This window comes from Bombina bombina, chromosome 3 (genome assembly GCF_027579735.1).
Source record: "Bombina bombina isolate aBomBom1 chromosome 3, aBomBom1.pri, whole genome shotgun sequence".
Classification (NCBI taxonomy): domain Eukaryota; kingdom Metazoa; phylum Chordata; class Amphibia; order Anura; family Bombinatoridae; genus Bombina; species Bombina bombina.
In genome coordinates, this window is record NC_069501.1 from 532,696,763 (window position 1) to 532,720,406 (window position 23,644).

Here is a 23,644-nt window from a genome sequence, read left to right on the forward strand (position 1 = left end):
TTTAATTTGGAATTTGAGAGAATGTCAGTAGTTTATAGAATAAAACAAATGTTCATTTTACTCAAACACATGACAATAAATAGTAAAACTAGAGAAACTGATATTTCCAAAGCTGTATGCATATATTTTATACACACACATATTTAGCTACATAGCAGAACATAACTGTTGCACAACTTGCGGCATGTGCGTAATTTAAACTGTATAATAGTGCCAATAATTTAATGAAACATAATTACAGTACACTTACATACACATACTAATTAGAAACTACCACTTGTACAGCCGTCGAGCCACAAGATGGCGCACGCTATGAACCCAACACTTTTTCCCGCTTAATTTAGACAGAAGTGACCGTAGACTTTCACCTGAGGCGCTGTGGGCGGGGTCTGTGAGAGGGTGTGGTAACACTCCTGTTTGGACCCCCCATCTAAAGAACGAGAAACCAATGGGATGTGTGAGAGGGCGGGAGGAGCCAATGGGTGGTGGGGAGGGCGGCACGTGCCGTACTGTCAGTGAGCTAGGAGGAGCTGAGCGGTCAGTCCGGGTTCGGACACCGTAAGGGAAGCATTGTGGGAAGGTTCAGGGCGGCTTTGGTTGTGACACCTGGGAACAAACTGACAGAGAGGATACTTGTTTTGTTTTTGTTTGCTTTGTTTGATAAGGAAAGAACCTAAAGGTGCGAGACAGCAAAGCCCTGCAAGACAGGATTTCAGTGATAAGAGCTACTACCAGAGCAAAGGAATCCCAACATCGTGTGATTGCTGAGATCGGACATTACGTGACAGAAGAAGCCGGGCAGCAGTGCTTAAGTCTGGTTGTCAAGAGTGACAACTGTGCTTCTTGTTGCTTTGTAATCCATACTCAGAGGTTTTGAACCCGAAGATGCCGCTCGCTCAGCTGGCGGATCTCTGGCCCAATGTGGAACTTGTACCTGAGGACACGGAGGTAAGAACGGGGAGCAGTCCGTCAGTACAATGGGGGCTGGCTGGGAGCCTCTGGGAAAATATGAATCTTTTGTTATCATAAATCAACAGAGAGATTAGGAGTACGAAGTGTAGTTGATCTTTTATTAATTAGTAACTTTTAATTAATTGTCTTCAAAATTAATCACATTCCCTCTACTCCATTTCCTTGGGGTATATTTCTTGATTCGACTACTTTTTGTATGAGTTCTCTATATTCATTGAGATTAATGTGCATATGATATCTCCTAGTTTTAAAGGGGCCAAACGGGGTAATGTAGTAGATTAATATTTGTACCATGATATCACTACTACAGTCTCATAGGTGTGTCTAGATATATGCAGTTATCTGCTTTATATACATCATGTATGTGCTACTATATATATATATATGTATCATGGGTGTGTTTAGTTATTTGATTTATATACTGTACATCTTAGGTGTTTTTTTTTTTTTTTAGTCATATACAGTTTTCTGATAAACATAAATACAGCATGCCATATATACTCCTTTCATCGCTATTGATTCTCAGTCTTTCTAATTGATACTAGTAATCATTGTTCCTACATTTGTGAGATACAATTCAAAATATAACTAACTAGTGAAAGATGTTAAAATTGTGAAATATTTGATTATAATATTTTCCACTAGTGACCGTATATGCTAAATAACACTAAATTAGGGGTTAAATGACAGCTGTCTCAGAGTAAAACATCTAAATGCAGTGCAGTATTTGTATGTCTAAGAGAAATGCTATATACTGCTTTTCATTATAAGCTAGCACTGCTTATAGGTTTACAATCACTTGTAAACTGTCTTACATAGATCTTTTTACTTTCACTCCTGACAGCTGTGACACCTCATCCCATTCACCTTCATTCCTAACCCCCTTATATACACCCACTGCAGAGCAGACGTTATGGACTCTCTATGTACACACATACCCTGCAGAAAACGCACATTGATAGCCTCTCTATTCACACACAAACTTAAAAAACCAAATGAACACTTGTGGCCTCTCTCTGTATACACATAAATTATGTAGAAAAATACTCTTTCTTTATAAACACTCAGGTATTGCAGGCTTTTGGGCTTACTTTGTGCATTCATGCTTACCGCTGTACACAAACACTTATGCTGCAGAAACGTCTTCATTGTTTCTGTCTATACATGGATAACAGTGCAATTCTCCAATCCTTTCCCGTAGTATACAATGGCTGACACACATTCTATCACACTGAAGAACCAGCAGTGATTTTTCATCTGTAAATCCCTGGTTTTGGCAAATCCTGCTCTAGCCACATGCATACTAAATTATGGCCAATTCTTTTAATCAGTGCCAGAAAATAAAGTGATCTACAAACTAGATCACTGCAATAGTTGTGTGGGAAAATATCATATTAGCATTTCAAGAGTGCTTTGCTTAACAAAAAGAGGGACATTTCTTAGGCTGTTAGTGACAGACATACTTGATTAAATTGCTTGAAGTAGAACATTAATTCAGGTGCACTTCCTAACCCTGGGTCCTTATCCAAGCAAAGTCTAAATACTTTATGTAATGACGGTGCATGCAATAAAAAGGAAGGAGGAGAAAACGAAATCGGCAGTTTAGTACCAGACAGGACACTTCTCCACAGTCTTGTCTGATATGATAATCAGTTGTTACTGGTCAGTGAGTTTCTGCACTTGACCTGATCTTAAAGCCAGCAGTGGCAGCCATTGTGCCGTTATGGATTTGCTGATTTAAACTGTGTTGCTGGCAATATCACTTTCGTAACAATCATTAATGAACGTGGCTGTCAAACAGTTTTTGCTCACTGTAACTTAGTAATGTGTAATAGGCATCCCTATGGTGGTATGTGTGGCCTTGATGGCTTCTACTGCAGCCATTATCCTTCCCCAGAAGGAAAGAGTGTACAGCATTTTGCTCTCATTGAGGCTCCATATTACATATCCACAGTAACCAATCATCTCCCCTCTGCACAATAGATATAAACTATTTTCTGTTTATTTATAAATGTAAAATGTTACTTTTATGAGGATTTGGTAACCTGTGTAGCCTTTTGAGAAGTGTTGGTTCCATGTCACCTGTCTGAAAGTAGCTTTGTGGGACATTAAAGTGAAGGTCCATTTTGATGAATTAGTGCCCGGTTTTTAATAAACCTATTAAAAACAAGGGCACTTTAATTTATCAAAATTGACATTTCACTGTTTTCTTCAAAAACTTACCTTTTAATCCTGGCAGCCGCTCCAGCACTTCCTCTGCCCGTCGCAAGCTGTCTTCACGGGTCCAAAATGACGAATCGGGCTTCCTCCAATCACAGCGTTGCATCAGGCCAAGATTCCCCCGGGGGAAGCTGTGATTGGAGGAAGCCTGATTCGTCATTTCTGACAACTGCAGAGGCTTCCGACAGCCGGGGCCGGAGCGGCATTCAGCCGGGGCTGGAGCGGCATTCAGGATTAAAAGTTAAGTTTTTGAAGAAAACAGGGAAATGTCAATTTTAATGAATTAAAGTGCCCTTGTTTTTAATAGGTTTATTAAAAAACGGGCACTAATTCATCAAAATGGACCTTCACTTTAAACACTAAATAAACCATTGCTTGAATGATGTGTTCAGAGCAAAGATTAGCCTGAGAATAACTTGTACATGTATTTTTAAAAATTATATTAATTTAAATATTGAAAAAAATAAGGGTAAAGTTAATGTTCATTAAGCAGTGGACCCTGCCATATTGTAACTTGGGTTACACTGAGGCCGTCTAGAAATGGTTATAAATGGCTTATTAAAGTGAGACTGTGTGGAATATAGCAGTGTCTACACTTTTATGTTGTTTTTTACTGCATGTAATTAAACCATTTTTATTTATATATTGAGGTGTTTAAAGTGAGTGTCAATTTTGATGCTAAAGTGTCTGTTTTAAGGGGGAACTTTAAAGGGACAGTCTACACCAGAATTTTTATTGTTTTAAAAGATAATCCCTTTATTACCCATTCCCCAGTTTTGCATAACCAACACAGTTATATTAATATACTTTTAACCTCTGTGATTATCTTGTATCTAAGCCTCTGCAAACTGCCCCTTTATTTCAGTTCTTTTGACAGACTTGCAGTTTAGCCAATCAGTGCCTGCTCCCAGATAACTTCACGTGCACGAGCACAGTATTATCTATATGAAACACATGAACTAACACCCTCTAGTGGTGAAAAACTTTTAAAATGCTTTCTGAAAAGAGGTGGCTTTCAAGGTCTAAGATATTAGCATATGGACCTCCTAGATTAAGCTTTCAACTAAGAATACCGAAAGAACAAAGCAAAATTGGTGATAAAAGTAAATTGGAAAATTGTTTAAAATTACATGCCCTATCTGAATCATGACAGTTTATTTTGGCCTAGACTGTCCCTTTTAATTCATCAATATTTACATTTCACTCCTGTTGTGAAAAAAACTTACCTTTTAAACTTCACAGCAGCTCCGGCTTCCTCTGCCCGTCGCAAAGCCTCTTCCTGGGTCTAAAATGAGGAATCTGGCTTCCTCCAATCACGGCGTTGAATCAGACACTGATTCCCCTGGAGGGAAGCCGTGATTGGAGGATGACCTATCCATTTCTGACGTCAGAAATGGCTTGCAACGACCGGCGGAAGGTGGAGCTGCTGTCAATATTAAAAGGTAAGTATTTTTTCACAACACGAGTGAAATCTAAATTTTGATGAATTAAAGTGCCCCTGTTTTTAATCAAATTTTTAAAAACCGGGCACTTTGGCATCAAAATTGACATTCACGTTATTTTCATTTTAACTAGTTAAAATATATAATTGCCCATCTAATCTGGTACATTTTTTAGGACTTTAAATATGTTGTGTGTTTTTTTTTTTTTTTTTTTTTTTTTTTTTTGGGGGTTTTGAACAAATCAGTGTTTCTAGAATTTTCTTCTAGCTGAAGCTTCTAATGTGTTTGATTAAAGGGACATGAAACCCCAAAAAAGTATTTTATGATTCAGATAGAGCAGAGCTTTCCAAACTTTTCATGTTGGTGACACACTTTTTACACCTGCATTATTTTGCGACACAGTAATTCAGTTATACTAGCAAACAGGAGGTGAAACTAACTTGTTTCAAAGGGACACTCGGGTTAAATTAAATTTTCATAATTCAGATACATCATGTAATTTTAAACAACTTTCCAATTTACTTCCATTAAAAAAAATGTGCACAGTCTTTTATATTTACAATTTTTGAGTCACCAGATCCTACTGAGCATGTGCAAGAATTCAGACTATACGTATATGCATTTGTTATTGGCTGATTGCTATCACATGGTACAAGGGGAGTGGAAATATACATAACTTTGAAATGTGTTATTAAAAAATCTACTACTCATTTGAAGTTCAGACTAAGTGCTATTGCATTGTCTTGTTATCTTGCATTTGTTGATTATGCAAATCTAATGTGTTGACTGGTCCTTTTTAAGAGATCTGGACACACATAAATTATATAACAAAATAGTAACAGTAAGTATGTGCAAGAATTACAAAATGTTTAATAACACCAATAGCTACTTACTATTGTAATGGGATGTATGAGGTTGGTGGAATATTAGATTTAGACACTCGCATTTTATCATCAAGCATGTTTAAGCTTCCACTTCCTATCTATATATATCAAGAGCAGGAGCAGGAGCAGCAATGCACTACTGGGAGCTAGCTGCAAAAACCCCCCAACACTTTGACTTCTGACTTCAGCTCAGCAATTAAGCTGATGCCCTCAGAGCTCCGTGAGTCCGGCTGACTACTGCCCGCGCTGCAAACGCACTGCTGTCCCACTCACTGACTACACGTGCAGTCACAAGCTGATTGAGGTGTCTACACGTGCAGCCAATGGGAATAGTTTCAGTTCCCGCTAAGCTGCGCCAATAGGTTAAGATGATCTGTGACCCACTAGGTATCAATCGCGTGTCAACCACATGATATGCGCAGCAGGCAGACGGAAAGTTAGAAAACCAAAAAAAAAAAGTAAAAATTATTTTAAATTCAAAAAAAATTGTGCTGAAACAGGGACACACCTACACACTGCCGCCAACACTGTGTCAAGACACACAGTTTGGAAAGCACTGAGGTAGAGAATACAATTTGAAACAACTTTCTAATTTACTTCTATTATCTAATTTGTTTCATTCTTGGTATTTGTTGAAGGAGCAGCCAATGCACTACTGGTTTCTAACTGAACAAATGGGTGAGCCAATGACAATCGATATTTATATGCATCCACCAATCAGCAGCTACAACCTAGGTTCTTTGCTGCTCCAGAGCTTTCCTAGATAAACATTTCAGCAAAGGATAACAAGAGAAGGAAGCAAATTAAATAATAGAGGTAAACTGGAAAGTTGATTAAAATTGTATTCTCTATTTGAATCCTGAAAAAGTTTTTGGGTTTCATGTCCCTTTTAAGTTTTTTATATAACTTTAAACAAAAGTGACTGGCTGCTATATTTCAAATAAAAATGTACAATCAGGCTATAAATTAGGATTTTATAAAATCTTAATTTTTTTCCTTCAAATACTGTATTTAAAAAAATAAAATAAAATCATTTTTCTTCCTAGGACCTCTTTATCGGGCACATCACCTGGCTAAAATTTAAGTTAATATTAAGCTCAAATTAGTTAATATTACCCCCCCCCCCCCCCAATATTTGTTGCTCAAATGATCATAAATCAATATGTTTTCTGTGGAGAAGTGTGTGTGTATAAATAAATATATATTTATTTTAGGGGCAAGTAATAAATAATGTGAATTGTTCAACTGTATTTATTTTTCTTTAGCATAACATTTATATTCCACAACATAATAAAGGTACTATAGTAGTAAACTGCTCAAGCACAAACCCACACCCTCAATTAGGAATTGCATTTTAATTTAAACCATAATATACAGCTTGTTAATATTGTATTCCTCTGCCACACATGTAGCCTTTTGAACACCTCTGAAAACTTTTACTTTTACTTTTACTATCGATTTTTTGTTTTTAAGGACAACTTAAGCAGTTGGTCAGTGGATTCCAGAGCTATTCAATAGACTTCTAATACCAGGCTTGAAAACCCCATATTTCACAGGGCGCCCACAGCACGTCAGAAACGGCTCCGCGTAGCTTTGTGAGTCCTGAAGCTACTATCATACTGCTTACAACCGCCTGCAGCACAGTGTTACTGCTTGCATGTGCACTGGGTAGCCTACCGCCTCTCCTCTAGGACACACCTGAGAACTACATTCCCAGCATACCTCAGTAGTATAAAAAAAAAGTTGCAGTTCAAAAGACGTGATGTGTTTTTTTTTTGTTTTTTTTTCCCTGTTACCCAAGTAGAATGATGTTGTTGCTGTGGGTAGTAGCAGAGATGTAGACCCTGAGAGCAAAGCCTCACTTACTCATTGGCTGCCAGAGAAGCTCACAGACCACAGTCAGTTTGGGCTCTGTATATTAATGACAATCAATGTGTTAATTAACACTGTTTTATGTGTGTTACTGACAGCCTAAAGGGTTAATCTTCATTATATATATATATATAATCAAATGTCTGTCGGACCTGATCCTATTTTTAACATTGGGTGGACTAACTTTTCCCTTTGGGCTAGTAGCTTTTAACCTGTTGAGACACTGTGCTACTGTTTTCCCTTTGGGCTAGTAGCTTTTAAGCGATGAGACACTCTGCTACTATATGCCTCCATCCAGGAGACATCCGGCAATAGTAAGCTCTCGCCACTGTCGAACGGCACAGTTGATACCTTGCAGTGAAAATGACAGCCAATGTGCAGGTTACCTCAGCTGATGTTAAGGGGTTAATTATTTAACTATTCTGTGTAGGTGGGGATGCAACAGGCTAAAACAGCTATTCCAAGTGTCAAAACAAGGTTAAAGGGCCATAATACCCAAATGTTTAAGCACTTGAAAGTGATGCAGCATAGCTGTAAAAAGCGGACTAGAAAATATCACCTGAATATCTCTATGTAAAAAAGAAAGATATTTTACCTCAAAAGTTCCTCAGTAGCCACATCCCATTGTAAAGGACTTCTAAGCAGCAAATCAGTATGTCTGTCCCAGGACAGCTAAGGGGTTGAGCCTCGTGCACTCTCATGTTATTTCCCTATTCAGTTTAAAGGAAGTTTACTATGAAATCTCATGAGAGTTAAGTCAAATCTCATGAGATCACAGTAAGAGTTCATGACCTCAGCACTGTTGATGCTGATTGGCTGCTGTTTTTTTTTTTTTTTTTTTTTTTTTTTTTTTTTACCTACAGCTGAGCAACAGCTGAAGTATAACTTTTTATACAGAACTTACTCTGCTGAGCTGAGGAAGTTGTGAGGTAAAATATCTTCCTTTTTTACATAGAGATGCTCAGGTGATATTTTCCTGTCAGCTTTTTACAGTTATACTGCATCAGTTTCAAGTGATTTAGCATATGAGTATTATGTCCCTTTAAGGGAGCTACACCTCTCCTTTTAGATACCGGCAATGAAACCTAGGTTGCAAAATGGCAGCACCCATAATTAGAGGAAGGTGCAGAAAATGCAAAGGAAAGGGGGGGAACAATCACAGTACATTGTCCCTTTGATGTGTAATGGGGCACTAATGCTAACTGGCTTACAATACACAGCGGCAGTCGTGCACAAGTGTAATTAGAAAAAAACCCTGCTTATTCAGCACTCAATGTTGTTTTGTTTTTTAAACTGAAGTTCCTGTTTTGCATATTGCATAATGTGAGAATTTACTGGTTTTCATTGTTTTGCCTCATGATAGCAGTTTCAATTTTGAAACTGATATTTAAAAAAAAAAAAAAAAAAAAAAGAAACGGATACTTATTTGAGTATGGGATCTCTCACTAAAGCTTGATCTAATGCTCTCTGCTATAGCGAGATTACCAAAAGAAGATATATATATATATATATATATATATATATATATATATATATGTATATATATGTATATATATGTATGTATGAATGAAGGCGAGACGCATTACATTATATTTTCATAATTTTTCTCTGCTGGAGAATTTGTGATTATCAGGCCCTGAGTATTTGTCTCGCTGTATATAGAAAGATGAGATAAAGAGGATTTTGGGTAAATATAGAGAGATACGCTTATGAAGTGATTTCTCTCCATGCCTGTGAGTTACTTTTCTGTACAGTAAAATTAGTAGGTTTATATTGCAACTTGCAAGCATATATGTGCAGCACTTTACACGAACAGGTGTTTTTAAAGACCAATTATTACAGCGAGTGGAACCGCTTCTGTTTTTGACATACACATAGGCTCATAATACATTTGGAATCTGGTATTCTGTACAAACTCACACTTTAATTTGACAATCAAATGTATGTAGAGTAGTAGAATTGCATGATTTGGTCTGTTTTATTGTGTGGTCTTGCAGTCTAAGCACTGCTAAACATGCTACTCCTTTTCAAGGTATATCAAACCTAACCAGGCTGTGGTACATATTGGTTTTAAAGCTGGTATGAAAAAGCCACTTGCGGTTAAAGGGACAGTCAATTTAAATTTTTTTTATTGATTAAAAAGATAGATAATCCCTTTATTACCCATTCCCTAGTTTTGCATAACCAACACAGTTATATTGATATACTTTTTACCTCTGTGATTACCTTGTATCTGAGGGGTCTTTTTATAAAGCAGCGGATGCTGCTTCCGACCCACTCTGCTTCAGTTCCGCCTGAAGCGGAAGTTAAGAAGCAGCTGCTCCTTAACTCGTCCGCCACCTCTGAGGTGGCGTACAGCAATCAGCCCGATCGAATACGATCGGGTTGATTGACACCCCCTGCTAGCGGCCGCGAATCTGCAGGGTGCGGTTTTGCACCAGCAGTTCTCATTTATCGATGTGTGGCGGACATGATTCGCTATAGCAGATCATGTCTGTCCACACCATGATAAATTTACCTTTAAGCCTCTTCTGACAGCCCCCTTATAACATGGGTATTTATTATCTATTGACTTGCATTTTAGCCAATTAGTACTGGTTAATGCACAACTCCATGGGAGAGAGCACAATGTTATTTATGTGGCCCACATGACCTAGTCTCCTGTTGTGAAAAGCAAATAAAAAAGCATGTGGTAAGAAGCTGTCTGTAGTGGTTTAGAAACAGGCAGAAATGTAGAGGTTTAAATGTTATAAAGAATATTAATAGAACTGTGTTGGTTATGCAAAGCTGGGGAATGGGTAGTAAAAGGCATTATCTATCTTTTTAAACTAACAATTTTTGTTGTTGACTGTCCCTTTTAATACAGTGATCATCTATGTGTTGCACTGTTACATTTTCTAGGCTGACAATGCACATAGATAAGATAATTATGAGTCTATTGCACCAACGTTCTGTAAGAGGTCATAAAAAAAAAAAAAGTAATCTTCTTCTAGTACAAAATCCAATAACATTTATTTTCTCCTTTTGTAGGTAATCAAGTCTGGGTATTGATATGCTAATGAACTCCCATTTCCTATGATCTCCATTTCCATGCAAAACACCTGTTTCATAGTTTCTTTATATTTTGTACTGCAGGGAATATTCCCCCCCCCCCCCCCCCAAAACTATTACGTATATGCATGTGTACTTCATTTTATTTTGCTATGTGTTTGTTCGAGCCTATTGGCTTTTAAGAAAGATTTTAAAATGTTTTATACTGGATTTTTAGATCAGTATCTGAGCATATGCTATTTTATAGTAGTGTCTATTACATGCAGTTATATGAAAATTGGTGCATACTGTCCATTTAAAGAGACTTGGAAGTTATTCGTTATCTTCCCTTTCATGATTTAGACAGAGCATACAATATTAAACAACTTTCCAATTTACTTCTATTATTTAATTTGCTCCCTTCACTTGTTATCCTTTGCTGAAAGGTTTATCTAGGAAAGCTCAGGAGCAGCAAAGAACCTAGGTTCTAGCTGCTGATTGGTGGCTGCATAAATATATACCGATTGTCATTGGCTCAACCATGTGTTCAGTTAGAAACCAGTAGTGCATTGCTGCCCGTTCAACAAATGATACCAAGAGAATGAAGCAAATTTGATAATAGAAGTAAACTGGAATGTTGTTTAAAATTGCATGTTGTACCTAAATCAAGAAAGAGAAAAAAAAATGGGTTTCATGTCCCTTTTTAATTAATTTTTTTTTAAAGTAATTTTTATTTGAGATTTACTATAAGGTTTACATGGAATATACAATAAAGTGACATCATAAAAAAAAACTTGGAATAAAGATAACATAAGATACAATATTGTGGTTAGTTATATGCATTCCATAGAAAGGTACAAAGAAAAGGGCACAATATGCAGCTAGTACACCAAATCTTCTATATTGCCTCCAAAATGATAGATGAGGCCACTTTTGGACCTCCACTCTAGGTGAAGGCGTTATTGGAGGTAAGTACCAACTAAGGAGACCACTTTTGGATCTCAACTGAATAACCTTGTTTTCTGCTTTTACTTTAGTATAAAACATCAAAAACGCTATTGGTATACATCAACTATGAATATATATATATATTTTAGTGTAAATACGATGAATATATCCTAGCATCAACTTTTAAATGACAGATTAAGGAGATCTTGCTTAATTGGCAGTGTACAAAAGTGTAAGGGGATTTATTATAGAATGTAGCACCAAATACTCATAGGTATTGGCCTAAATTATTGAGTTATGATTTTCTCCAATATGTGAAGCTCATTATACTTCTGCTACCTCAAGACCAACCAACAGTTTTTTTACCATAAGAAAAGCATATGATAAATACATCGCCTTACAAGCTATGTTGCAGGGACTATCTCACTTATGTTAGGAATATCTTGCAGAATAGGAGGACCATTATTTTTTTTAGAATTGTAACCTTCTCAGGAATCAGTGTTTATTAATTGACCTGCTTTGCTTAGGAAAGAGGCTAGATTTTAAGTGATTCCATATAGGATGTAGGATATATAGGAGGTCCCAAAGTATAGCATCAAAATTTACATTTCACTCCTGTTGTGAAAAAACTTACCTTTTAAACTTCACAGCAGCTCCAGCTGTCTGATGTCAGAAATGATTGATAGGTCATCCTCCAATCACAGCTTCCCCCCGGGGGATTCAGTGTCTGATTCACTGCTGTGATTGGCGGAAGCTGGATGCCTCATTTTAGACTCAGGAAGAGGCTTTGAAACGGGTGGAGGAAGCTGGAGCTGCTGTGAAGATTAAAAGTTAATTTTTTTTTTCACAACAGGAGTGAAATGAAAATTTTGATGAATTAAAGTGCCCCTGTTTTTAATCGAAGTTTTAAAAACCGGGCACTTTAGCATCAAAATTTACATTCACTTTAAGACACTTTTTGGTTTACTTATCAAATGTATTACGCTCTCTTGATATTCTTTGTTAAAAATTATACTTAAGTAGGCTCAGGAGTAGCAATGTCATTGGTGGCTACACACAGTTGCATCTGGCTCACCAGATGTGCTCAGCTAGCTCCCAGTGGTGCATTGCAGGGAGCATTTTTATTATTTTACTATTCCTTGCATGTAACACAGAGCGTTTTCTTTTATTATTGTTTTTCAATTTTATGTCCCTTTTTAAGGGACTGGTGTGTTCATTTTGTATGGGTTCTTTATTTAGCCCTTATCAAGATGTCATGTGCAAGGTGTGTGTATGTGCAGTAGTGTATCAGGCCTCCTCTTGAGCAAACGGGAGCCCCTAATTGGCTGTATTTGTGCAAGCTTCTTTTTAAAAGCCAAAATGGCACTTGATATGGAAGGCAAGAGTTTTGTTTAGAAAAAAAAGTTTAGGAAAAGTTTTTTTTTTTTTTTTTTTAATGGAAGTTATTGATTTAATGCCAGCCCCTTTAATATAATATAAACAACATATATGCTGATTAACGTAAAGTGCCCCATGAACATCAAGGTCTTTACCTGCCAGTTCCTTCAGAGTTACCACAGTATTTGAGAGTCAGCTTAGGACACACTGATACTCATTGTTATTCCATAGGTTGACTTCTCTATGCATTTCTGGGAATAAGCGATTGTTTTGCATAGTTACGCCAGCACATGTACAGCTCTAGTTGTATAAATAAGCAGATAACCTCTGTGGTTTAGAAGGCGCATTGAATACTTTATGTTCTGGTATTAGAAGTATAAAGCTTGGTTTCCAGCTCTCCCTCCTCCACTAGCAGCTAGGACCTGGCACACACTTGTGCTGTGTATCTGCCTCTCCTTGCCAGTTGGCATAAAGAACTGCTGCTATGGTGTGGTGAGAGGACGCACACATATGCTTAGGGCACCTCAGAAGATTTCACTATGCTTGCTCACATGCTGCCTGGCATCTAGTTCTTGAGTTTGTGTTTTTTTTTTTTTAAGACCCCCCCCCCAACACTTTGTAAACAATAATACTGCATGAGGCCTATTTCTGTGCATCATATTATAGTTAAAGGGATAGGAAAGTCAAAATAAAACTTGCATGATTCAGATAGAGCATGTCATTTTAAGACACTTTTAAATTCACTTCTATCTTCAAATGTGCTTTGTTCTCTTAGTATCCCTTGTTAAAAAATGAATGCGCACATAGCCTACACTAGTGGGAGCTGCTGCTAATTGGTGCCTGCACACATTTGTCTCTTGTGATTGGCTAAATAGATTGGTGAAGTTACATTTATCATGAGAAACGCTTAAAGTTTTTTTTGTCATTTCACTTGATTTTGAGTACTAGCTCCTGAATTTCAAGTATGTTTCAAGTGAACCAACTGGTTCTTTTGATTTTGAATAGATGCCAATATTATCTTCTAAATTAATAAAATGCTTGAAATGGGTGAGGGGGCACCTTTTGGTGAGTAAGAATGAGCAGGTGCACATATAATAAGTTAGGCTGTTCAAGGAATGTAAGGGAAGAGCCTATAGCAGACTCCAGGAAAAAAATAAAAGCACACACACTCACTGACACGTGCTGCTTGAAATTTCCACTAGTCCAGGACAAGTGAGAAATTGCAGTGAAAGAGTTAAACATTTTACTTTTTCCTGTCTTTAAAGGGACAGTCTAGTCCAAAACAAACTTTCAATATTCAGATAGGGCAGGTAATTTTAAACAATGTTCAAATTTACATCTATCACCAATTTTGCTTTGTTCTGTTGGTATTCTTAGTTGAAAGCTAACCTAGGAGGTTCATATGCTAATTTCTAAGCCCTTAAAGGCCACCTCTCATCTCAGGGCATTTTGACATTTTTTCACCACTAGAGGGTGTTAGTTCATGTGTTTCATATAGATAACACTGTGCTCACGCACATGGAGTTTTAGAAGGCAGCACTGATTGGCTAATGCAAGTCTGTCAAAAGAACTGAAATAAAGGGCAGTTTGCAGAGGCTTAAATACAAGATAATCACAGAGGTAAAAAGTTGATTAATATAACTGTTTGTCGTGCAAAACTAGGGAATGGGTAATAAAGGGATTATCTATCTTTTTAAAACAATAAATATTCTGGTGTAGACTATCTCTATTACATTGGTAGACCTAATAACTTTTTTTCTTTTTTAGTGATTTTTTTTTTATCCCCTTATATAGGTGTGTGTATGTATATGTATGTGTATGTGTATATATATATATATATATATATACACATACATATATATATATATATATATATATATATATATATATATATATATATATATATATATATATATGTATATATATGTATATATATATGTATATATATGTATGTGTGTGTATATATGTATATATAAGTGTGTATATATATAGAATTTATAGAGGCACTTTATACTTGGGGGATATCAGGAACGATAGATCTATACTCTTAAAAGTGCAGAAATAAAATGATGTAATGTTAGAGGATTTTATTATTGCACAATTGTTTGCATACAACTCTATTTAACCCTTGAAAAGTCAGCTCCAGGGCAGTAATGCACTACTGGGAGCTAGCCAAACACGTCTGGTGAGCCAATGACAAGAGACAATGTGTGTAGCCAACAATCACCTGCTAGCTCCCAGTAGTACATTGCTGTTGCTTAGTAATGGCATTTATGCTTTCAACAAAGGAATTACAAGAGAACAAAGTAAATGTAATAACAGAATTAAAGTTAAAAGTATCTTAAAATTGCATGAACGTTCTGAATCATGTAAGCTTAATTTTTAATTTCCTATCCCTTTTTAAAGGGACATCAAACCCAGTTTTGTTATTTTCATAATCAGATGCATTCAATTTTAAACAACTTTCCAATTAAAGGGACATTGTGAAGGGAATAGTTGAGTCAAAGAATAAGTCACAATGTAAATAAAAGATTGGATTACCAATAATTAATAAATATATAGAGATCTCACCCCCAGCCAGTCTGATATGAAATGCTAAATAATGCACAACACCTACTAGTAAAAACACAGCGGTAAATGGCTTTGTATTAAGATTACATTGTCAGATGATTATTATTTTTGTACAACTATAATTGGTATATAATATTACTATGTTCAGGGCACGCTCTCATGAGCGCAGGAGCGCAAACTAATTTAGCAACACAGATCAAGCTGTTTAGTACTTTAAGCCTGAATTGATCATCTTGATCTGTGTTGCTGGACGTGTTTGCGCTCCTGTGTGTGTACTAGTTCCTATGAGAGCACGCACTGTGCGCATATCACCGGGAACGTAGTAATATTATATACTCAGTATAGTTGTACAAAAAGTATGATCAATGTAAACTTGATACAAATGCCAATTACGGAGTTTGTATTGTTTGTATTAATAGCGATCCGGTGTGTGCTAGTTGATGTTAGAGCGTGTACAGAAACACGGATCAATTTGATTACTTCAAGTTGTTTACTGTCCCCGTTTTGTAGGCTTACACTATAAAAGCATTAGATTGCAATATGTGCTACCAGCTTGTCGAGATCAGCAATTTTCACATAATCGCAACCTGCACATGTGCAATGACAATTGACATACAGGGAGCGAGCAGTATTAGACTTAAAGGGATATTCCAGCCAAAATTTAAAACCACATAGGTGCATTTCTGTATTGAACAGAAGCAATTTTGTAATATACATGCCTTGGCAAAAATGCTTCTAATAAAAGCTATAGCTGTTTCAAAAGCGTGCACCAGCATTTTAAACCAAACACTTGTTTGGAGAGCCTAGGGTGCTTGTTCCATCTGGTAATGACTCAATTTGTTAATTGCTGACATGATACAAGCCCCACTGATGATCTGAGCAGTTGCTTTATTTAAAATGTGGGTGCAGTGAAAATATCTAGCTATGCTTCACATGCATGTGCAGAGAAAAATGTTACCACGAAAAACAGTGATAACTCTTAATAGAAGCATTTTTGCCAATACATGTATATTATAAATATGCTTCTATTCAAAGATGCAATAAATCTATGTGCATTTATATTTTGACTGGAATGTCCCTTTAAGACTTTTGCATTGGAAGATTTAGGATCTTGTAAGGGAGCTAAAATTTGTTACATATATATATTTTATTTTAAATAAATCGCACCCAGATATACTGGGTAAACTAAACATAAGCGATTAGGATAAGTGCACTGTCCCTTTAATTTATTAAATTTGCTTAATTTCTTAATATCCTTTGTTGAAGAAGCAGTAGTGCACTACTGGGAGCTAGCTGAAAACATTGGGTAAGCCAATGACGAGGCATTTATGTGTAGGCACTGATCATTAGCGCTGAGTAGTGCATTGATGCTCCTGAGCCTACATTGGAATGATTTTCAGCAAAGGATTCCAAGGAAATGAAGCAAATTGGATAACAGAAGTCAATTGGGAAGTTGTTTTAAAATTGTATGCTCTGAGTCATGAAAGAAACATTTTGGTTTCATGTCTCTTTAAAGGGTCATAAAACCCCAATGTTTTTCTTTCATGATTCAGATAGTGTGTGTGATTTATAGCATCGTTCCAATTTACTTCTATTCTGTATTTTGTTTTCTTTCTTGATATCCTTTTGTTGAAAAGCATACTTGGGTAGGCTCAGGAGCTGCTGATTGGTGGCTGCACATATATGCCTCGTGTATTGCCTAACTCAATGCATTCAGTTAGCTCCCAGCAGTGTGTTGCTGCTGCTTTATAAAGATAAGGAAGCACATTAGATAAAAGTAAATTGAACAGTTGTTTTGTTTATATAATTTAAATATTTTGTTTCATGTCACTTTAAAGGGACAGTCTAGGCCAAAATAAACTTTCATGATTCAGATAGAGCATGTAATTTTAAACAATTTTCCAATTTACTTTTATCACCAATTTTGCTTTGTTCTCTTGGTATTCTTAGTTGAAAGCTTAACCTAGGAGGTTCATATGCTAATTTCTTAGACCTTGAAGCCCACCTCTTTCAGAATGCATTTTAACAGTTTTTCACCACTAGAGGGTGTTAGTTCACATATTTCATATAGATAACACTGTGCTCGTGCACGTGAAGTAATCTGGGAGCTGGCACTGATTGGCTAGACTGCAAGTCTGTCAAAAGAACTGAAAAAAGGGGCAGTTTGCAGAGGCTTAGATACAAGATAATCACAGAGGTTAAAAGTATATTATTATAACTGTGTTGGTTATGCAAAACTGGGAAATGGGTAATAAAGGGATTATCTGTCTTTTAAAACAATAAAAATTCTGGTGTAGACTGTCCCTTTAAGCATCTAAATATTCTGTATTTCTTGGAAATGCAATTTTTTTTTTTTTTTTTTAATGGGCAATCTGTATAAAGTTTTGAAAAGCCTTTATCACCCAATATCTTGAAATATTTGGAAATGAGGCGTTCTGGCTCCAGGGATTTGTCGCACCCACTATACAGGAAAAATGGGCAAGTGCTATGTACTCCTATAAATGGTATTAGATGGGTTATTGAAGAAAGTCAGATTTAGGATAGATTTATGACTAAGTACGATTAGGCAGGAAAAACATGAGTTGGACTGAAGAGTGAGTAATCTAGTAAGGAGGGGTGACGGGCCGATCGCTTTCATTCCAGGCTGGTATTAAGGGTAGAGTGAGAGAGAAATCTGTTTCACCGTAGGGCACCACAACATCCGTTGAAACATGGTGTGAATCACTGTTTTATCATAGTTCTCACTTCCCACACAACTTGGCACCTGTGTAACCTGCAAGTGTGAGCCCTGGATATGGAAACCCACGGATGTGATAATACGTGTTGCTGTGTCAGTACTCCGCACCTCTGAGCTGCAGAAATATTGACATTTTTAAAGAAATGTTCATATCATACCCCCCCTATAAATAACAAGCAAACGTGTGTGGTTTTTGTTCACATATTGAAATATCTTTTAAAGCTCATCAAACGGGTGGATGGAACACATACATAAGGTATCTGAGAGAGCCAACTACAGTTCAGAAAACTTTTCAATGGGCAATTTAAATAAAAATGATACAAACACAATCTTGGTTAACTTTTTTTTTTTTTTTAGTAAGTGTGTGTTGCAGAAAGACTACAGATGACCATGTGTACAGAGAAAACATACCCCCCCAACTGTCCCGATTTTTGCGGGACAGTCCCGATTTTAGCGGTCTGTCCCCCTGTCCCGGGTTGCTAGCCATCTGTCCCGATTTTGCCCCAAGCATTAAAAAAAATAAAAAATTTTTTTGTTTGTTTTTTTTTTAATTCTATTGGGCCCATACTCAGAAGCAGCTGGCTTTGCTCTCACAGGGTTAGATACCTGTTAGATTCCCTGTGGAAAATGGGTTCGGGTGTCCCTCTTTTGAATTTTGAAATGTTGGTAGGTATGAGAAAATAACAGGTGCATTTAGTAACGTGTTTAGTTTGGTGTTGAAGAGTGTACCTGAAATCGGATGTATTCTGTTTTCTTCATAAATGGAAAGAGTCCACAGCTGCATTCATTACTTTTGGGAAATAAGAACCTGGCCACCAGGAGGATGCAAAGACACCCCAGCCAAAGGCTTAAATACTCCTCCCACTTCCCTCATCCCCCAGTCATTCTTTGCCTTTCGTCCCAGGAGGTTGGCAGAGAAGTGTCATAAGTTTGCTTTTGTCTTTTATGAAGGGTAGTACTCTTCGAAATGGGAAATGCTTTTGTGTAGTGTTAACTGGGCTTGTGGCTTTGAAACATAACGGCCTTTCAAAGTGATGTGGCCTTACGGTCTGGCCCCCTAGTGTCTGGTTCGTAGGAGGTGGTGAGTGCCCCTGCCTTTGTGGGTGTCAGTTGCCGTTTAAATTGTTTTATATTTAGTCCATTTTTTTTTGGTATCCTTTATCCAGCTATGGAGGATGCTGATGTTGAAATTGTTCAACTTTCTGATTCATATTCTTCGTCCTGTGACAAATGCGAATTGGCCCCTGTTGACTCAGGTCAGTCAGTTATGTTCTTTAGGCCGTTCTAGAGCGCCTTGTTGCTCGGGGATTCAAGGGACTGCTGAGCCTCGTGGGGTCCTGTCCTCCGGGAGGCGAGTTCCCTACCGATCCCTACTACTACACATGCAGGTAACCCAGGTTATGTTTTTTTCCTCCTTGGAGGGTGGATTGTTCACCCCCCCCCCCCCACGATTGTGGCACGTTTTTGCATTTATATAATTTTGGCGCTTGCGCGTCTACAAAGTCCAGATGTTTCTTTGCGATTGTGTTCGTGCCCGATTGCCCCAGGTCTCTCGGCCACAGGAGGGCATGGGCAGTTCCCTGCAGGTGTAACTGTTCCTGAGTGTTGTGCCTTTCGTTACAGGCTGGCTCAAATGAGCACGACCTGTGTCCCTTAAGGGGGATTAGTCGAACTTTCAATCACAGTCATGTTAAGGTGGCTTAGATGTCTGTTAGCTCTAGTGTCCTTTTATGGCCCTAGCTCTTTGGAGTATTGGGCTCCTGCAGGGGGTGGTCTCTTCCCTTTTGGGTCGGGACTTGCAAGGGCTTCTTGCTCTTGTTATCTGGGTTATTCTGTATTTTTTCCCTGGGAGGTCCGGCTAGGTGTAGGATCTGAGATCTGTTGTTCATCCTCATGTCTTGGGGGTGACAGTAGACCTTCTTCTTTATTTAGAGGTTCTGTGCCTCTCCCCCTTTAAAATCTGTGAGTAGGCTTGGCGGTCTGGATTGCCTGGAGAGTGTCCTCTGTCTTGGAGGTTGGACAATCTATATCTTGGAGGTGGGCAGTCTATTTTGTGTGGCTGCTTCTTCCTTATGGATAGTGTTTTTTCCGTGTCTTCCTACGGATGGCAGCGTGTTACTAGACTCGGATGTTTCTTCTGAGTTTGTTACTTGTTATTCTGTTTGCTCAGTCTCTTAGTTCTGATGTTTTGAGGACTTTGTCTTCAGCTGTCTTTTTTTCCGTGCTATTGCACGATGTTTGGGAGATGTTTCTTCTCCTTGATGATGCCTTGTTGCTACTTGTGGGTTGGGTGTCGTCTCCCCTTGTTCTCGGGATCCTTTTGGGTCTCTGCAGACTTAGCCTTCTTTTGAAGGGGTTTTTTCCTTTATTGGATCTTGCTGTACCCTTTTGGGTGTCCCTTTGGCTCACCCTTGTCCTCTCCCTTCGGTGGATTTGGTACTGTACTAGTAAGGGTTGTGTGGGCGACGGTTCTCCTGGAGGGGTGTTGGCTCAGTGAGTCTGCTTTGCGGTCTCTAGTTAGGCTTTAGGACTATCTGCGGGTCCGTGTCCTTGGGGTCTTTTCCTTCGTTTTTTTGCCCAGCTCGGACGCAGCAGGGTTTGGTTAGGTTGTGGTTTTTCAGGCCTGGTGCCCTCAGAATGGGCCGCCTATTGTACCCTCCCGTTTTTGCATTCTGTGTCCTCTATAGCTTGGGTATTGTTTTCCCAAAATGAATGCAGCTGTGGACTCTCTCCATTTTATGAAAAATAAATTAAATTATGCTTACCTGATAATTTTCTTATCTTCAGATGGAAAGACTCCACAGCTCCCCACCCATATTTTTTCTGTGGGGCGTCTCTTAGTTTTTATTCTTCTGGCACCTTTTTCACCCTGGTATTTATTCTACTGTTCCTTGTTTCTCAGCAACATGACTGGGGGATAAGGTAAGTGGGAGGAGTATTTAAGTCTTTGGCTGGGGTGTCTTTGCCTCCTCCTGGTGGCCAGCTTCTTATTTCCCAAAAGTAATGAATGCAGCTGTGGACTCTTTCTATCTGAAGAAAAGAAAATGATCAGGTAAGCATAATTTAAGTTTTTGCAAAAGGTTAATAATAATGAATGTTCTGGTATTAGGTGAGACTTAAAGGAATATAATAGACCAAACTTAAAGGGCCAGTGTACTGTAAAATGTGTTCCCAGTTTTCTAGTTTTACCTGCTGGAAGGTAATACATTTTTACAAATGTCTCCTTTTACCTTTTTATTTATACGTTAAATTGTTGCTTTTGACTGTTGAAACTGCCACCTGTACTGAATTTTAATACGGCAGTATTGGCTATAGAAAATCTGTGTTAAAAAGAGGCTGTAACAGAAATCACCATGAAGCTTAAAGATCATCCCATTTGCAAGTGTGTTTGTACAGCAGCTTTGCTATAGAACAACACATTGACCAAGTCTAAAAAAAAAAAAAAAAAAAAAAGTTTAAAGGGACAGTGTACTATAAAATTTCCATTTACTTGCTTATACCAGCTGCAGAATTTAAATGTATGGGGAATTGTTCCTTTAGGGATATTTTTTTATAAATATCAGAATAACTTTTTCTACTAACTGAAACCACAACCCAATACTGTGGGCTAATAGTGTAAGGAAAGAATACTTTATCTTATTTGTCTAATTATTTACACAAAGTCCTCCTTATCTTCTTTAACTGTTTTCTCAAAGGCCAATACTTAGGGCTCGATTTATCAAGCTCTTCGCCCCTCTCTGCAGGTTCTCACAGTCGGTATTTATCAAGCAGCGCTACTTCCCTAGCCACTTCTCCATATCTTAGGTGGAGAATTTCAATCTCCCCAGTCTCGTCCACCCTGGGGAGGTTGACAGCACCTGCCCGCTTGTGATTGGCTGTGCACGGGCAGGGGGCAGCATTGCATGCAGGTGCAAAATAGTGCTAGCGTGTAATGTTAAATCCGCCAGGGAAATTCAGTCCGCCAGCGGCGCATATGTACACTCCTGTCTGCCGTAGCTTGATAAATCAAGCCCTTATAGAGAACAATGAAAAATGAACATTTTAGTATCTCTCTTTCACAGACCCCCACTGGGAGCATTATTTTATCTAAACCTTCTTGTTTACATGGGTTTTATGTAACCAGAACTCAAGTTCAGAAATAGCCAGCAGTATTCTGTATTGTTTCAGCTGCATCATATAATCTACTGTCTGAATGCTGGTGACCTGGGCATGAGCTTCATATTTGTATATATTCCATTTAAAGGGACAGTCTACTTGATTTTTGTTCTTTTTTAAAAGATAGGTAACATATTTAATACCCATTCCCCCAGCTTTGTACAACCAGCATTGTTCTATTAATATACTTTGTAACCTCTAAATCTCTGCCTGTTTCTAAGCCCCTACAGGTTGCCTCTTATCTCGGTGCATTTTATTAGCTTTTCACAGCCAGACAGTGATAGTTCATGTGTGCCATATAGATAACACTGTGCTCAATTCTGTGGATTTATGCAGGTTCCAGCACTATTTGGCTAAAATGCAAGTTTGTAAAAAGCATTTAGATTAGGGTACAGTCTGCAGAGGCTTATATACAAGGTAATTACAGAGGTAAAAAGTGTATTAATATAACCGTGTTGGTTATGCAAAACTGAGCAATCGGTAACAAAGGGATTATCTATCTTTTTAAACAAAATGTTTCAAGTAGCCTGTCCCTTTAAGGCTGATCTGTGTTAAAGGAATACAGTAGTATAGATGAGAGAGCAGTGCCTTTTATGAGCTAAGCCTTTACATTGTATTGTAAAAGGTATTTCCTTTTTTCCCAGCCCTCTGGAGAAGCAGCACAGTTCTTCAGTAATCTAAATCCACCTTTCCCGTCGCTCTGTATCTGCTGAACCTCTCTGCGAGTCCCTTCATTTGCTCCCCATTCACAGCAGAATTACATACAAAGCTCTCACCAACGCCGCTCCCCTCTACCTATCCTCTCTAATACACAAGTATACTCCAGCCCGCCCATTAAAGTGAAGGTTAATTTTAACTAAATGCAATACACCCATTGATACCTAAACATCCAAGTATTAAAGTCGCTAAGTTTATATTTCGAAAAAAAATTTCATTTGCAAATAAAACATATATATATAATACCTCAGTTTTTTGTTTTTTACTCCTCCCCTACCACACTTCCTTATTTCTTCTATAAGGTACGACGAGTCCACGGATTCATCCTTGTGGGATATTATCCTCCTGCTAACAGGAAGTGGCAAAGAGCACCACAGCAAAGCTGTCTATATAGCCTCCCTTAGCTCCACCCCCCAGTCATTCTCTTTGCCTACTCTAAGTACTAGGAAGGGTAAAGTGAAAGAGGTGATAAAATATTAGTTTTTACTTTCTTCAAGCAAGAGTTTGTTTTAAATGGTACTGGTGTGTACTATTTACTCTCAGGCAGCAGATGGATGAAGACTTCTGCCTGGAGGATGATGATCTTAGCATTTGTAATTAAGATCCAGTGCTGTTCCCACAGAGGCTGAGGAGTACAGGAAACTTCAGTGTGAGGAACGTTTTCATGCTATATAGCAGTGAGGTATGTTCAGTCATTTTTTCTGGAGAGACTGTGTATT

General features: G+C 37.9%; 1 protein-coding gene across 1 annotated transcript in view; it reads left to right on the top strand.

Moving 5' to 3' along the window:
* Positions 1-534: 534 nt before the first annotated feature.
* RPS6KA1 (ribosomal protein S6 kinase A1) overlaps positions 535-23,644 on the top strand; it is a 562,802-nt gene continuing 539,692 nt past the window's right edge. Inside the window, exon 1 of the mRNA XM_053706981.1 lies at positions 535-948. Within this exon, the coding sequence (XP_053562956.1) occupies positions 886-948 (63 nt within the window). The 5' untranslated portion in view covers positions 535-885. The remainder of the gene's footprint in view (positions 949-23,644) is intronic.